This window comes from Vipera berus (genome assembly GCF_964194415.1).
Source record: "Vipera berus genome assembly, chromosome: 1".
NCBI lineage: Eukaryota > Metazoa > Chordata > Lepidosauria > Squamata > Viperidae > Vipera > Vipera berus.
Window position 1 is genome coordinate 12,405,053 of NC_138202.1, and position 17,715 is coordinate 12,422,767.

At 42.6% G+C, this 17,715-nt stretch overlaps 1 protein-coding gene across 6 annotated transcripts in view; it reads right to left on the reverse strand.

Moving 5' to 3' along the window:
* WDR18 (WD repeat domain 18) overlaps window positions 1-17,715 on the reverse strand; it is a 73,971-nt gene that overhangs the window by 33,052 nt on the left and 23,204 nt on the right. For all 6 annotated transcript variants that reach the window (XR_014024511.1, XR_014024512.1, XR_014024513.1 and 3 more), the window contains exons 3-6: window positions 12,074-12,207; window positions 10,235-10,376; window positions 4,346-4,489; window positions 925-989 (exon numbers count right to left, since the gene is read on the reverse strand). Coding sequence is in view for 2 of the 6 variants with exons in the window: in XM_081312929.1 (XP_081169055.1) it covers window positions 925-989; window positions 4,346-4,489; window positions 10,235-10,376; window positions 12,074-12,207 (485 nt within the window). In the remaining 4 variants the exon portion in view is untranslated. The remainder of the gene's footprint in view (window positions 1-924; window positions 990-4,345; window positions 4,490-10,234; window positions 10,377-12,073; window positions 12,208-17,715) is intronic.

The following is a 17,715-nucleotide window of genomic DNA, read 5'->3' on the forward strand; positions in this document are numbered from 1 at the left end:
TGTCTTTGCTCCCACATTCCAGCCCTCCTCACCAAAGTCCTTTTAACCCTTTGGATAGTACTTGCCATGGAGAAGGGCCTCACTTATAAAATCTGAGTATCCAAAAAGATCATTGCTATCCTGATACGTTTTATCTTTCCTTGCTCTTATTTCTCAAAGGTGGAACCGAGATCAGCTCTAATTCTTCATCAAGGTATAGGTAGTCCTCAACTTACGAACCACAAATGAGCCCCAAATTTCTGTCGCTAAGCAAGGCCATTGTTTAAGTGAGTTTTGGTCCATTTTATGATCTCTCTTGCCACAGCTCTTAAGTGAATCACTGCAGCTGTTAAGTTAGTTAACAATGGTTGTTAAGTGAAACTGACTTCCCCACTGACTTCGCTGGTCAGAAGGTTGCAAAAGGGGATCACATGATCCTGGGACACTGCAACCGTCGTAAATGTGAGCCAGCTGCCAAGTACCTGAATTTTGATCGTGTGAAAAAATGGTCATGTCGCTTTTTTTTAAGCACCTGAATGAAACCATTCATTTAATGACCCTTCAGTAACTCTGAATGGTCATTAATGGCTGTAAATCGAGGACTACCTGTAGAAGGAAATAGCAGCCCATGCTGATGAGATTTCGAAAATGGGGTTGAACCAAGGACTGCCATTTTTTCAGGTGGCAGTACCCCCTGTGCAGTCTCACCCAATGGTTTCACGTGGCCCAAGGAGAGATTATGCCATGCTGATCTCAAGAACCCATCTGAGGCGATTAAAGTCTTGAAAAATGTCAGCCATATGATTTTTATTTGGGGTTTTGTCATCTTGGGATTATGACAGACATTCATTTCTGCAGCAGCCATAAGTGGACGCCATGCTGGCTCAAGCTAAATATTCAAGTCCTGCCAGTTCAAGAAAGGAACAGAAAAATGATAATTCTCACCTATGTCCTTTGAAGAGCTTTCCATTCTCCTGCTCAGACTGAAAACCTCTTTCTCTTTGCACAGGCTGAGAGAAGGGGGAAAATTATAGTTTAAAGCACCATTCTGGATAGTTAAACAGGGATAAAAGACGGAGGAAACTGCCTCCTTCCAAGTTAATAATCCACTATATTTTTTTGTATTTTGCTCAGGCAGCAGTACTTTGGTAGAGAGACCTTCCCGTTATCTCTAGCCTAACAGCAAGAGCCCTGGTGGCACAGTGGTTAGAATGCAGGTTACTTCTGCTGACTCCTGGCTGCCAGCAGTTTGGCAGTTCGATCCTGACCGGATCAAGGCTGACTCAGCCTTCCATCCTTCCGAGGTTGGTAAAATGAGGACCCAGATTGTTGGGGGCAACACGCTGACTGTAAAACTGTTTAGAGAGGCCTGTAAAGCACTATGAAGTGGTATATAAGTCTAAGTGGTATTGCTATTGCTCATACTTTTAAACTGGAGGTACTCGGCATTCCTTTATCTTCCATTTGGACTATGGTTGCTCTAGAAGAGGGGTTCCCAACCGGGGATGCGAGACGATATTCCGGGGTGTGTGTGCAAAATCTTGGGTTTTCAAAATTATAGTGTATATGCATAATTCGTTGCTGTTATTTTGAACTTTTGTAAGGGGTGCAGAGACATCACCCTGCAACAAAAGTGTGTATAGTCAAGGTCATGGTCTTCCCAGTTGCAATGTATGGCTGTGAAAGTTGGACCATAAGAAAGGCTGAGCGCCAAAGAATTGAGGCCTTTGAACTATGGTGCTGGAGAAGACTCCTGCGAGTCCCTTGGACTGCAAGGCAATCAAACCGGTCAGTCCTAGAGGAGATCAACCCTGACTGCTCTCTAGAAGGCCAGATCCTGAAGCTGAAACTCACAATACTTTGGCCACCTAATGAGAAGGAAGGACTCACTGGAGAAGAGCCTAATGCTGGGAAAGGTTGAGGGCAAGAGAAGAAGGGGATGACCGAGAACGAGGTGGCTGGATGGAATCACTGAAGCAGGAGGCGTGAGCCTAAATGGACTCCAGAAGATGGTAGAGGACAGGAAGGCCTGGAGGAACGTTGTCCATGGGGTCACGAGGGGCCGGACACGACTTCGCAACTAACAACAACAAGGAGAAAGCAGGATTTGGGGTGACTTGTGTTGTTGAGCTTATCTGCAGGAACACAAAGTCCAAAAGATAACACTGCTACATTGCAGTCACATTTTAATGAGGTATATTGTATTAGTTAATTATGGTTTTCTTTCTCCTTTTCTTTTCTGCGCTACTTAGAGCGCCATGGATTCAGTTGGGTGGCCATATTAATAAGAAACTAATGGGAAGAAAGCATGGGCCATTCAGATCTGACTTTCCATTCTTGACTTAACAGATTTAACAGACTTATAAAATGTGGCATTATTTGTTCACAATGTAAGGAAGGACCTTCTAACTCTTTCCTTTATTACATTAGCAATAGCACTTAAGACTTATATACCACTTCATAGGTCTTTACAGCCCACACTAAGCGGTTTACAGAGTTAGCATATTGCCCCAAACAATCTGGGTCATTTTATCGACCTTGGAAGGATGGAAGGCTGAGTCGACCTTGAGTTGGTCAGGATTGAACTCCTGGCCAGTTAGCCTGAAATACTGCATTCTGACCACTGTGTCACCACGGCTTATATTATCATGGAAAGCTTTTTTGGACTGCTGTGTAAATCAGCAACCACCAATATGCTTATTCATGAGCACCAAGATGTAGGAGAATGTCTGTAAGGTTGCCTCAGGAACTTTGAAATCATTAATATTTTAAAAGATTTGTTTTAAATGCTCAAAACCTGGCAAAGGTATAAATCAGGGGTCTTCAAACCTGGCCCTTTTACGACTTGTGGACTTCAACTCCCAGAATTCCTCAGCCAGCGTGCCTGGCTAAGGAATTCTGGGAGTTGAAGTCCCCAAGTTGTAAAAGGGCCAAGTTTGAAGACCCCTGGTATAAATCATGCAAGATTGCACTCCTCACCTCAAGTGCAAGTAGACCTTGACTTATGATCATAAATGAGCCTGAAATTTCAGTCCTAAGTCATTATGATCATAGGTCAAGGCATCCTGTGATAGGATTCAGAGTTATAACCCTTTTTTTCATGGTCATTTAGTGAACACCATGGTTGTTCAGCAAATCTAGTTTCCCCCAATGTGCATTTCTTTTGCTGAAATCTAAATGCTGGAAAGTAGCTAAAAATGTCACCAATGTCGCAAATGGCAATCACATGACCGCAGGATGCTGCAAACAGCTGTAAAGATGAGCTGGTTGCCAATCGCCCAAAATGCGATCATATGACTGTTCTGTGTTTGTGCGTCCATCATAATTCCAAGAATGGATCATAAATCGCTCTGGGGAGATCCACTGTAACTTTGAAAGGTTAAGAAATTTGTCTCAAGTCAAGGAATATCTGCATCGTGAGATTTAAAGCAAGAAGGGGAAAAAAACCCTCACAGGGTTTGGTAACCCTGTGAAGTCTTGGCCATTTGTTAATTTAATTTTACATCCATACAATATCTGTCCTAAAGTGCAGAAGATTTCTATAGCAGGGCTTTTCAACCTTTTCACCCATTGTACCATTTTTAGCATACGGCAACATCCGAGCACCACCAGTCGCCTAGCAAGGTGTCAAAAACTTGACCAAAAAAAAGGAAAAAAGTGTACAGGCAGTCCTCAACTTACAACAGTTTGCTTAGTGACTGTTCGAAGTTACAATGGCACTGAAAAAAGTGCCCCCCCAAGCCACAGCCGAGCAAGACACCTGCCTGCCCGCCTGGCGGCGCTCTTCCTCCTGTCCGAGGTTTTCATTGTTGTGAGCATTTCTGTTGAGGATTGGCAGTGGGGGTGGGGTGGGGGGGTGTTTGGTTTTTATTCCTCGCCTCTGCTGGGTGGTTGCAGCAGGTTTTGGTCACTTCACATGACCCTGGGACACTGTGACCATCATAAATATGAATCAGTTGCCAAGCATCTGAATGTAAATCACAAGACCCTGGAGATGCTGCAACATTCCAGCTGATTGGCGCTTCTTCTGGGCTCAGCAGAAGTACCAGGATCAGTGCTGAGCTCCAGCTGGAGCCTGGTGCTGATCCTGGCGCTTCCACTGACAGCCCCGAAAAAGCGCTGATCCTGGCGCTTTCGTTGAGTCCTGACAGCCCTGCAGCTCCAGCCGTCTCTCGCTCATTCCCCTCCCCCACTACCACTTTTCTAGGATGGTCACGTACCACCTGCCAAGTGCCAATGTAGCACAGGTGGTTGAAAAGCCCTGTTCTATAGAACATAACGATCCTATTACGTCTGAGATTTCAACCCACTTCGCTGCCCAAGACACCTGGACTGATTACCAGAAGCTGCACAGAATGGGACCTACCCAGGAGCAGAGGTCAACCTGGAAGACGGAACCATCCAACCCGCCGCAGAACATGTGGTATTCCGCAAGGTCAAGGGTCACTGACATGATGCTCACATCGAAGACGACAGAGAGGAGAAGGTTCCCGGAGGAGATCTCCCACAACTGAGAATGAGAAAAAGGGGCACATTAAATCCAGTTTTTAGCTATAATATTACAAAATTAAGCCTGGTGCCAGTCTATGAATATGACATGTATTATGTGCAAACAGCAAAATATTGGGATTTTTACACAGAGAAACTCTTCTTTTCAGGGATTCTAGCAAAAGATTCGGCAAGAACAAAAGGCAATGAGTTCTTTTTTTTTATTGAAAAGTTTTACCATACATTTTATCTTTAACAATCCCCCCCTCCCCCCACCCCTACCTAACCCTCCCTATCCCTCCCCCCGATTCCCCCCTCCCCCCCCCCCCGACTTCCCAGAGCTAAGTACAAGGTATAGAAACAAAGAACAATCATAAACATCCATATGCTAAAAACAATAAACTATTGATTCTATCGCCCTCTAGCTCATATAAAATGACTACAAGCAATACTAATGTTACCTAGAAAAAAAAGAAAAAGAAAAAAGAAAAGAAAACTTATTCAAATGCTAAGTGAAACTTTTTAGTCCCATATTTGTTCTGAATATAATCAATCCACTTTTTCCACTCCATAATATAACGTTCTTGCGAATGATCTTTCAAGTAAGCCGAGATCTTTGCCATTTCGGCCAGGTCAGAAACCTTTAGAGTCCATTCTTCTATAGTCGGCAGTTCCTCCTTCTTCCAGTATTGACCTACTAAGAGTCTTGCTGCTGTAATTAAATTCAACATCAACTTAATGTCCACAACAGTAGCATCTGTAATTATGCCCAGCAAAAACAATTGCGGACAAAACTTTATCCTTTGCTTGAAGATCTTTTGCATATTCCACCAAATTTTTATCCAAAAGGCCTTAACCTTTTTGCAGGTCCACCATATATGAAAATACGTTGCATCTTCGCCACCACACCTCCAACATTTGGGCTGGCAGTTCGGATACATACTTGCAAGCTTTTTAGGATCTAAATGCCATCTATAAAACATTTTATAAAAGTTCTCTCTTAGGTTTTGGGCTTGCGTAAATTTTACGTTCCTCACCCAGATCTTTTCCCACGTGTCCATTGTAATAACTTCTTGAATATTCTGGGCCCATTTTATCATACAGTCTTTAACAAGTTCTGTTTCTGAGTCAATATCTATCAATGCAAGATAAATCCGTTTGATATGTGCTGGACCCTGATTTCTAATTTGCTTTATCAAATTTTCATCGGTCATTGAGAAACCAATTTTCTGATCTTCTTTCCACCTGGCACGTAACTGAATATATTGAAACCAAGTTTGAACTATCTTCTCATCTCGCAAGAGATTGTACGGCTTCAAACACCAAACGTTCCTTTCCAAGCTTAAGATCTCCTTATACGTAGTCACATCATGTTTGAAGCCAACATTTATGTTTTCTATTGCATGTTTTGGGATTGCCCACAACGGCATCTTGTAGTCTAACTTATGTCTATACTTCTTCCAAACTCTCAACAATGCCTGTCTTAAAATATGCACTTTAAACACATTATCTACCTTCTTATCATACAACAAATATGCATGCCAGCCAAATAACAAGTCGTGGCCCTCAAGATTTAATAATCTCCCTTGTGTCAAATTAATCCAATCACTTATTCCTGACAACGCAGCAGCTTCATAATATAATTTAAGATTAGGCATTTTAAGACCACCTCTTTCACGAGTGTCCTGCATAATCTTAAGTTTAACTCGTGGCCTTTTCCCTGCCCACACAAATTTATTGATACCCCGTTGCCATTCTTCCAAATTAGAGTCTTTTTTAAGAATCGGTATCATTTGGAATAAAAATAAAAATTTAGGCAGGACATTCATTTTCACTGCTGCAATTCTTCCCAGTAAAGACAATTGCAATTTTTCCCAACTCTCCAATTCTTTTTGAATTTTTCCCCATAGCTTTTCATAATTATTTTTATATAACTTTGCATTTGAGGGTGACAAATACACCCCCAAATATTTGACCCTTTTAACAATCTCAAATCCAGTTAATCCTTCTAAAAGGGCCTTTTGCGGTGTTGTCATGTTTTTGGCCAAAATTTTTGTTTTTTGTACATTAACCTTAAATCCAGAAACCTTCCCATATTGCATTATTATCTCCATCAGGTCCACAACAGAGTTTTCTGGCTGAGTCATCGTAACAACCAGATCGTCTGCAAACGCCCTCAGTCTATAATCCTGATCTCTAATTTGAATACCCTTAATTTTTTCCGAGTTCCGTATTTTTATCAATAATATCTCCAATGTTAAAACAAATAATAAAGGTGATAATGGACACCCTTGTCTTGTGCCCTTCTCAATATTGCATACTTCAGTCAGACTATTGTTAACTATTATTCGGGCAGTTTGTTTTTGATATAATGCCCTAATTGGTTGTAAAAATTTATCCCCAAAATTCATTTTATCTAAAACTTTCATCAAAAATTGCCAATTCAATTGATCAAAAGCTTTTTCAGCATCTAAAAAAATTAGCGCCGCAGGGATCTGGTTGTTCCTTTCCAAAAACTCCACCACATCAACTATATGCCTCACATTATTTTTCATTTGTCTACCACTAATAAACCCGGTTTGATCCCCATGAATCATCTGTTGCAGAACCCTCATCAGTCTATTAGCTAACACCTTAGCAAATATCTTGTAGTCTGTATTTAAAAGTGATATTGATCTGTAGTTTTTTACTTGAGTAGCATCTTGATCTTCCTTCGGAATCAAAGAAATAAAAGCAGTTCTCCAAGACGGAGGCACCTTTCCCCCCCTCTGAATTGTCTGAAACAATTCCCTTAATGGCTTTATCAGCTCCGATTGTAAATGTTTGTAGTAGATCGCAGTCAGACCATCCGTACCTGGCGCTTTATCCAACTTCAATTCCTTAATTGCTATAAAGATTTCTTCTTCTGTTATCAATTGATTAATCTCCTCCTTTTGTTCTTGTGTAAGAGTTCTTATAAATGCATCTTCCCCAACCTGGCATTTATCCAGACTCTGTTTCTTCCCTTGAGATTAAGCCCACGTGCTGAGCGCTGTGCTTTCTGCTGTTCTTTTGTCCTAGCTTGTGTCTTATAATCCAGATGGAATTTTAGATAACCCAACCTCAGGGAAACAGCCACGGCTTCAGTTAAACAGGCTGAGGCTCGCTGGTACTGCCAACTGTACAAAAGCTGGGCGGAAAACCCGGGATATCCGAAGGAACACATCGCAGCACACACGGCGGCAATTCTGTGGCTGAGGCTACTTTGCATGCAGGCAGTGCTTGTTTAACAGCCACTCGTTCGGTGACCGTTCCAAGTTACAATGGTGTTGAATGAGGGGTACTTATGACAAATCCTCATAGTTGCGGCTGCTGCGGTGTCCCTCGTTGCAATTTGGGATCTTGGCTACCAGCTTGAGATTATGACATTGCAGCATCCCACAGTCACGTGATTTATCATTTGTAACTTTCACTGTCAGCTTCCATCAAGCAAAGTCAATAAGGAAGCCAGCAGGAGGTTGCAAATGGTGATCACACCTGCAGGAAATGCTATGGGATTGGCTTAATAAGGTTAACTGGGATTGCTGGAACTACCGCTGCAAGTTGGCAGAGTCACGTGAAGCTGTGCCTTATAACTGCATTGCTTAGTGACAGAGTTCCCAACCCCAATTGCGGTTGTTAAATGAGGACCTACTACACCTTGAAAGTTGTAGACTGTCCATAATACAAAACATTTATATACAAACACAAAATGTTTATATGTTATATATGTAAGGGTGTAGGTCTATAGCAGGGGTGTCAAACTCAATTTCATTGAGGGCCGCATCAGCATTGCGGTTGCCCTCAAGGGGCCGGGTGAGTATGGCCAGGGTGGGCGTGGCCTACTGGGTGGGCGTGGCTAGAGTGCATATGGCCTACTGGGTAGGCATGGCCAGCTCTACATCGTTTGCATCAAGGGTCCCTATACGGGCCTGGGCAGGAGTGGGACAGATCTGAGGGTCTCTGGCAGAAAGAGGGTCTCTGGGCCAGGGCCAAGGCAGTGGGGGCCGTTCCCTCACTGTTTCCAGGATGGCTTCGTGGGCCACATGAAACCACTTCGCGGGCCGGATCTGGCCCCCGGGCCTTGTGTTTGACATGTCTGGTCTATACATATGTTGTAGATCAGGGGTGTCAAACTCAATTTCATTGAGGGCCGCATCAGCATTGCGGTTGCCCTCAGGGGGCCGGGTGGGTATGGCCAGGGTGGGCGTGGCCTACTGGGTGGGCGTGGCTAGAGTACGTATGTCCTACTGGGTGGGCGTGGCCAGCTCTACATCATTCACATCAAGGGTGCCTATGGGGGCCTGGGCAGGAGTGGGACAGATCTGAGGGTCTCTGGCAGAAGGAGGGTCTCTGGGCCAGGGCCAAGGCAGAGGGGGCCGTTCCCTCACTGTTTCCAGGATGGCTTCGCGGGCCACATGAAACCACTTCGCGGGCCGGATATGGCCCCCGGGCCTTGTGTTTGACATGTCTGTTGTAGATGGTATGTTTAAATGTGTGTTACGTATGTGTACACTTTGGGAGCAACTAAATTTCATTTTTAATGTCTGCCCACAGTAAAAAATAACAAAGGTTATCTATCTAACAGTAATAGGCACCACGACTGCGACAGATTACCAATTTTGAGCCAAGGGGTTCATTTTTCTTACACTCCAGCTAAATGCCAAGGATATGGTGCTGTTGTTTTGGTTCTTGAATCGGGAACATTCCAGCATTTAACTCATCCCTCTTTTCCCCCCAAATTCTTTACCTCTCCTGGTATCCTGAGACTAGTTAGAACACAAGGTGAGATTATCTTACAACACGTTCAGTTCCACATATTGTTTCCAAGTAGAAATTTCTGAACTGTGTTATACATAGGACAGAAAAAAAATCCATGAAAACAGCTCTAAATCAAATATTATATCGCCCCGCCCTCCCAAGCACGTTTTCTGTCCAGAAACCTTTAGAAAAGCTGCACAGGATTTGTTGTGTGTAAGCAAAATGTTTCCATTTCCAGACCTACCAAGTGTACCAGCACAAATGAATATGCCTATGTACATATTTGCCAAGCAGTGGTTATAATTCCTACCTTAAAAAGGATTCGGCATGAACAAAGCAATTCGATTCCCTAGCTGTGTATAAAATTCTGTGCTTTGGTTCTGGAACATTCCATTTTTCTCCTAAAACAGACTGAACTTCCTTTTCTGCATACAGTTTGCTGTTTTTCAGAAGTGGATCTTTAGGAACAGTAAGTGGTTTGTTCTGTCCTGGACAAATTCAGTTGCAGAGAAACACTAACAGTTTGACTAGAGAATTTTGGGAGAAAATCAGAATACTCCAAGAACACAGTATTTTGCACAAAACTATAGTGCAGCTAGTCCTCAACGTACGACCACGTTTGAGCCCAACCTTTCAGTTGCTAGGCGAGACAGTTGTCAAATGAGTTTTGTCCCGTTTTACAACCTTCCTCACCACAGTTGTTAAGTGAACCACAGCAGTCGTTTTAAGTGAATCTGGCTTCCCCTTTGACTTTGCTGGTCAGAAGGTTGCAAAAGGTGGTCATGTAACCCCGAGATATTGCAACCGTCATAAATATGAGTCAATTGCCACAAGTCTGAATTCTGATCATATGACCTTGGGGATGCTGCGACGGTTGTGTGAAAAACGGTCATAAGTCACTTTTTCCCCCAGTAACTTTGAACAGTCACAAAATCAATGGTTGTAAGTCGAGGACTCCCTGTGCTGCTTCCAAACTGAGTATGATTACCTTTGCTGTTTGGTCCAAAGAGGCCGTGGCAGCTCTGGCCAAGGGACCACCGACACCACAGCAGAGATCTGTGACGGGAAGGCTGTGCCGTGACCACACGTGGCGGGGCTCAGGGCTTTGGGTATGGTCCACCTGTAGCACGCTAAGAAATGAATTGGTTTTAACATGGTAAATAGGAAAGTTGTATGCAAGGATGGATTTGGAGTTGCTGTCTCCCTGCAAACGTGCGCACCATTTAATCTCTAACGCAATAATGCTAAACGTGTGTGTTAGGGAATTCAGGTGGAAACCAATTGAGCAGATAATTACAGGCTGCCCGTTTTATCTGCATGTTGTTTTTGACAAAAGCCTAAACCTTTAGACTTCCTCCAGTTGTCTCTACCTTCAGTTTTAGAGCAAGGTGCCTAAATCTGACCAAATGAGGAGAAGAAAGTTTGTCAGCTTCCTGCAGACACTGAATAAATCTCAGAATTCATTCACTGGGACGTTCTTGGGGAATTTTTGTTCCCCATCTTCCGGAATCTCTCTTTTTTTCCTCCTGACCTTTAAAGGCTTTAATGTTATGCTTTTTAGCCTAAGCAAGCAGCCTTACTTTCATCTATGACACGTGCCACTGAGGATGACAGCTAAAAAGACAAGACACTGCAGAGATAACTCTTAAATCCTGGCCAATAACTCTCTCCCTAAATATCAGTGTAAAAATGGCATTCTGGTCTTTTTTTTTTGGCAAAACTTGTTTAATTCTACGAAGTTTTTAGATCAAGTTGTATGGCCTTATTGTTTAAACTACTCAGGAGGTCATGTGATGTTGATGAATCCAAACTTAAAAGGTACTTCTTTAAAATAAATATTAATATTAATAATATTAATAATATTAATAATGATAATGATAATGATGATGATGATGATGATGATGATAATAATAATAATAATAATAATAATAATAATAATAATAATAATAATAATAATAATAATAATAATTGGAAGGGACCTTGGAGGTCATCTAGTCCAACCCTATACCATTTCAGAGAAATGGCGGGCCAGTCTCTTCTTAAAAACTTCCAGTGTTGGAGCATTCACCACTTCTGGAGGCAGGTTGTTCCACTGGTCAATTGTTCTAACTGTCAGGAAGTTTCTCCTTAGTTCTAGGTTGCTTCTCTCCTTGACTAGTTTCTATCTGTTGCTTCTTGTCCTGCCTTCAGGTGCTTTGGAGAAAAGCTTGACTCCCTCTTCTTTGGGGCAGCCCCTGAGATATTGGAACACTGCTATCATGTCACCCCTTGCCCTTCTCTTCGTTAAACTACACATACCCAATTCCAGCAACCGTTCCCGATATGTTTTAGCCTCCAATCCCCTAATCATCTTTGTTGCTCTTCTCTGTACTCTTTCTAAAGTCTCAACATCTTTTTTACATCATGGTGACCAAAACTGGATGCAGTATTCCAGGTGTGGCCCTACCAAGGCATTGTAAAGTGGTATTAGTACTTCACTTGATCTTGATTCTATCCCTCTGTTAATGCAGCCTAGCACTGTGTTGGCTTTTTTGGCAGCTGCAGCACACTGTTGGCTCATATTTAAGTGATTGTCCACTAGGACTCCAAGATCCCTCTCACAGTAATGCAGAATGAAAAGTAATTTAGTTTAAAGCTTAACTGGAAGATAGTACAAAGGATCTCCTTCTGCACAAAAGTGGAGCGTACCTCTTCTAAAGATCCGGACACTTTCAGTATGTTAACGCTGGTGCCCAAAATAATATTCACATGCAGGAGCACTGGGCAAATGCATTGATGCTGATCTCATGGGCAGAATCGGGAAATGGGAGGCCATTTCAATTCATACCTGTACAGGCTCCACACTATGACAAGACAGTCTTTGGCTCCAGAGAGAAAATGGCTGCTATCATCCGTGAAGGCCAAGCAACTTAAGTCCTGATAATGTCGATTCAGGATAGCCAGCAGGTTCCCACTAGATACCTGCAAGGGAAAAAAAAGAGCGGGAGTAGAAATAAAGAGATGAAATTGAAAGTCCGGAGCTTCTCTTGCAAGTGGACAGATCTATATCTCTCTAAAATTCTGATTCCGTAACCTCTGACTGCTTGAAATGTTGCACCATGGAGCAAAAAGCATTTTAACCAAGGTACCTCAGAAGGGCTAACCTTACAGAATGCATCCAAAATCCAGGACCCATGACTCAAGTGGAATTGAAATTTGGCAATTTTTTTAAATAAAATATTTTATGACATAAAAATGATCACAAACCAATTTATTACATAACACAAAATGTCACATTAACATTTCCCTGTGATGTTTTTAAGTGCATCTGCGTGTACATACACACATATGCACACCTCTGAGCATCTTCCGGAATTTGTTTATTTAAAACGTTTATATGGCTGCCCATCTTTCAACTAACTCTGGGCCGCTCCCAATCAAAAAATTAACACATACAATCTTATCATTACTGTAAAAATCACTGATTAATAAAACAAAAACATTAACAGCAATGTTAGAAAGTTTTACTTCACAGAGGAAGGTTGGAACTAACTCCCAGAGGAGGCAGTGGGTCCATCATCAGTACCTGAGGTTATGCTTGCTTGGGATAAACACAGGTCCATCATCAGACAAAAATAAATTTTTGCAATCTGGGTGATTGTGCAATGACTATAAAAAATAATAACAATAAATAAATAAATAAAAATAAAACAACAACAAACTAAATAATAAAACAGTAACACCACCAAACACCGTCTGTGTTTGATAGCCACCATATGTGCCTATTGCGGGTCTTTGGGAAGGACTCAACAGGCAGACAAAAACGTCAAATCCAGTCTGAATATCTGGGTGATTGTGCAATGACTATAAAAATTAATAACAATAAATAAATAAATTAGAAAACAAAAGCAAACAAAAAAAATCAAAGGGCAGACTAGATGGACTACTGGTTCTTTTCCTGCCATCAGTTTTCTATGTTCCTATTAAACCAAATGCACAGGTATACAGTTGCAAGAAAAAGTATGTGAACCCTTTGGGATTATGTGGAATTTTGCATGAATTGGCTATAAAATGCACTCTAAACGTCATGTAAGTCACAACAATAGAGAAACACAGTCTGCTTAAAATAATACTACACAAACATTAGCTGTTGTCATGTTTTAACTGAACATAAGATGGAAACATTCACAGTACAGGGTGGAAAAAGTATGTGAACCTTTGGACTTAATAACTGGTTGACCCTCCTTTGGCAGCAATAACCTCAACCAAACGTTTCCTGTAGTTGCAGATCAGACCTGCACAACCATCTGGAGTAATTTTGGACCACTCCTCTTTACAAAACTGTTTCAGTGTAGCAATATTCTTGGGATGTCTGGTGTGAATCGCTCTCTTAAGGTCATGCCACAGCATTTCAATCGGGTTGAGGTCAGGACTCTGACTGGGCCACTCCAGAAGGCGTATTCTGTTCTGTTGAAGCCATTGTTTTGTTGAATTACTTGTATGCTTTGGGTCATTGTCCTGGTGCATCACCCATCCTCTGCGGAGCTTCAGTTGGCGGACAGATGGTCGTACGTTTTTCTGCAAAATGTCCTGATAAACTCTGGAATTCATTTTCCCATCAATGACAACAATCCGTCCAGGCCCTGAGGCAGCAAAGCAGCCCCAAACCATGATGCTCCCTCCGCCATGTTTTACAGTGGGGATGAGGTTTTGATGTTGGTGTGCTGTGCCTTTTTTTCTCCACACATAGTGTTGTGTGTTCTTCCCAAACAACTCAGTTTTGCTTTCATCAGTCCACAGTATATTTTGCCAGTAGTGCTGTGGAACATCCAGGTGCTCTTTTGCAAACTTCAAACGTGCTGCAATATTTTTTTGGACAGCAATGGCTTCCTCCGTGGTGTCCTCCCATGTACTCCATTCTTGTTTAATGTTTTCCTTATTGTAGATGTGTCAACAAAAATGGTAGCATGTGCCAGAGATTTCTGTAGGTCTTTAGCTGACACTCTAGGATTCTTCTTTACCTCATTAAACATTATGCGGACTAGGTGTGACATGATAGCAGTGTTCCAATATCTCAGGGGCTGCCACAAAGAAGAGGGAGTCAAGCTATTCTCCAAAGCACCTGAAAGCAGGACAAGAAGCAACGGATGGAAACTAGTCAAGGAGAGAAGCAACCTAGAACTAAGGAGAAATTTCATGACAGTGAGAACAATTAATCAGAGGAACAACTTGCCTCCAGAAGTTGTGAATGCTCCAACACTGGAAGCTTTTAAGAAGAGATTAGACAGCCACTTGTCTGAAATGGTATAGGGTTTCCTGCCTGAGCAGGGGGTTGGACTAGATGACCTCCAAGGTCCCTTTCCAATATCATCATCATCATCATCATCATTATACAAAACCCTGGCACCAAATGAAACTTTTAATGTGCAATTATCTAGCCTTATCCCAGGTTTGGGGAAAAAGCCAGGTCTTTTAAAAATCTTTTCCAGGGAAGGTAATCCATTGGAAGCTCTGCTGTTGTTGAAGGCATCAAAGAATCTGGTAAGGAAATATCTCTGAAAGGTTGACAAGCAGCTCACAGCTCACAGGCTGTCTAGTTTCACATACAGAAAAGCAGTAAGGTTTATCATAGCAATGTACCTAATAGGGTCCATTCACACATGCCATAAAATTATCCTGTCAGATTTGGAAGTAGCTGTGGATGTGTCATCTCTCCGACCTACTTTGGATCCTTGCATGGCAGGATGCAGTGACAGCAGCTTTGACAAAGGGTCACTGGGGGCAAACTTTTTTTTCATCACGGAACGCTTGACTGTCTCATTTTACCAGAGCTCCTGCCTGACCAAAGAATCTCAGAAATTCAAAGTCTTGTTTATTATTTTGTGAGGTAACAATTTAAAATACAGGAAACCTAATTTTCCCATTTGGGAAATATTATTTTTCTGACTGAAGTTCTCATAATCTCATAAAAGACTTAATCAATGTGCTGCATTACAAATTAACCTGCAATACTGTACAGTAATTGGCTTTTCAGGAACTTCAAGCAACCGATTTACTTTTGTGGGAGGGTCAGTTTGGGGCCCGTATTATACTCTTTTCTCCAAATTTTATCCCTCCAAATAGTGTGATTGCTGTAACAGGAATGGAGCTATTTGCGTACTGATTTATTTGCCTGAGACCTTTTGTGACCTGGAAGGGAACACAAGAAGACGATGGACAGCATGCTGAGCCTCGTGGCTGAGTTTTTCATTTAAGAACCTGTCAGAACCCACTCCAATCCACACCTTAGGAAAGAAAAACTCTTGGGAGACAAGATTGTCCAAGCAGGAACTTTTACTAAGACGTAGATGACAGAGGATAGAATAGACAGGATCTGAAAACTGTCTCACAGATCGATATTTTTAAAGTGTCCCCGAGTAAAAAAAAACCTCCCCTCAGCCCATTTCGTCAGTCCCGGATCAGTCAAGTCTCAGGTGTCAAACCCCTCCAGGGAAAAAGGAGAACCACCAGTACATTTGCAACATAATTACTTCCTCTCCTTCACATTCCATCCGGAGATACAAACCAGAATCCCCCCCCCCGACAAAAGCGGCCATCTTTCTTGTTTGCTCGTAATCAGATAGGGAGAGGATTTCCCTTTCATCGCAAGAGCCAGAATTCTCCCCAACCCCTTTCTTAGTTGTTCGTAGTTCAAAGGGAGAAGGTTTCTTTCATAGGTCTTTTTGTGAGGGCCAACAGGCAGGTTGAATAAACAAACATTACATCTAAGGGAAAGAGATGGGGCAATAAACGCCCCTGTCTTCCCTTTCCTCCTTGGAAATGGCAGAATCCAGTAAGGGGGTGGTGGTGGTGAGATTTGGGTTTGCAGAGAGAGGGAGTTAGAAATGAAATATAAAAGGATTCTGACAGAACCTCTGATAAATTCCTGAGGATCACTGTACTTTGTATTATGAGTGTTATCCAACATCCTGATCCAACTGGAAAGGTTAAGTAATGTACCACAATATTATTTTAATTTTTCCTGTAAACCGCCCTGAGTCCTACGGGAATAGGGCGGTATATAAATTTAAATAAATAAATAAATAAATAAATAAATAAATATTCGTATAGAAAAAAGAAGAAGATGATTTTGATCTCTTAAAACTCTTTTGCCTTACTCTTTTCCATTCCAAAATCTGGCAACTCTAACGGTAATGAGGTTTAACTCTGGTTCTTTATAACCGCAGACAAATCCTTGTTGACTGACAGGCTACTCTGAACCAGGAATCATAATATTCTGATTGCAAACCATTTTTTTTACCTTAGCCACAGTTTGTGGTAACAGTTCATTCATGGAGTCACAGCCATAAAGACAATGTGGCAATAGAGAAATTAATGGAGTGGTCTTGCCACCTGCTATTTTTTTTTATCTAGCAGCTTTCTTCCAGATAGAAATCACTCCAAATGGCTCGGCTTAAAACAATAGCTAACATTTTAGCCGACACAATACAAATGGAGAAAAGAGAGACAAGAGAAAAAGAAATTATCTAATGTCTCTGGCTACAGCAGGAGAGTGTTGAAGGACATTCCAGAGACACTGCCTTCTATGAACCTTCAGAAGATTAGGTGGTAGAGCTATAGCCTTCAACCATTCAACAAAATGGGTTTCCAGGCTTCCACCTACTCCAAAATTTAGTGATCGCAATGGAAACCGCTTCCAGCTGAAGAATAAGGAGAGGCAAACTTGCTCCTTCTGATGCAGCCATCTGGAAGGGTGCCTTTGGAAGCAAGTAAAGAAAGCAGGGGGTTGGACTAGAACAGGGGGTCCATAAACCCCGGTCTGTGGACCAGTACCGGGCCGCGGCATGCCAGCAACTGGTCTACACAAACAAGCAGAGCCCCATCTGCGGGATGCAGGCAGCACACAAAACCACACATCCTCCAGTCCACGGAAAAATCTCTCTCCATGGAACCGGTCCCGGGTGCCCAAAAGGCTGGGGACCTCTGGACTAGATGGCCCTATGATTCTATGTTCTAGAGGAAAAACCTGATAGCCCGAGTTTGCCAAGGGAAAGTGGGAAACTCTCGTCTCAGAATGCAGCAGAGTGGGAAGATGCATCTGGACAGGATGGATGAAATGCTTCTAAAGCAGGGCTTTTCAACCAGTGGTACGAGTACCACCTGTGGTACATTGGCACCTGGCAGGTGGTACGTGACCATCCTAGAGAAGTGGTAGCGGGGGAGGGGAATGAGCTGAACCGGTGGCAACACCGCACAAGCCTGAGTGAGAGATGGCTGGAGCTGCAGGGCTGTCAGGGTTCAGCAGAAGCGCCAGGATCAGCGCTTCTTCGGGGCTGTCAGGGCTCAGCGGATGCATCAGGATCAGTGCCAGACTCCAGCTGGAGCTCGGCGCTGATCCCGGCGCTTCTGCTGAGCCCAGAAGCGCCGATCAGCTGGAATGTTGCAGCATCTCCAGGGTCTTGTGATTTACATTGAGATGCTTGGCAACTG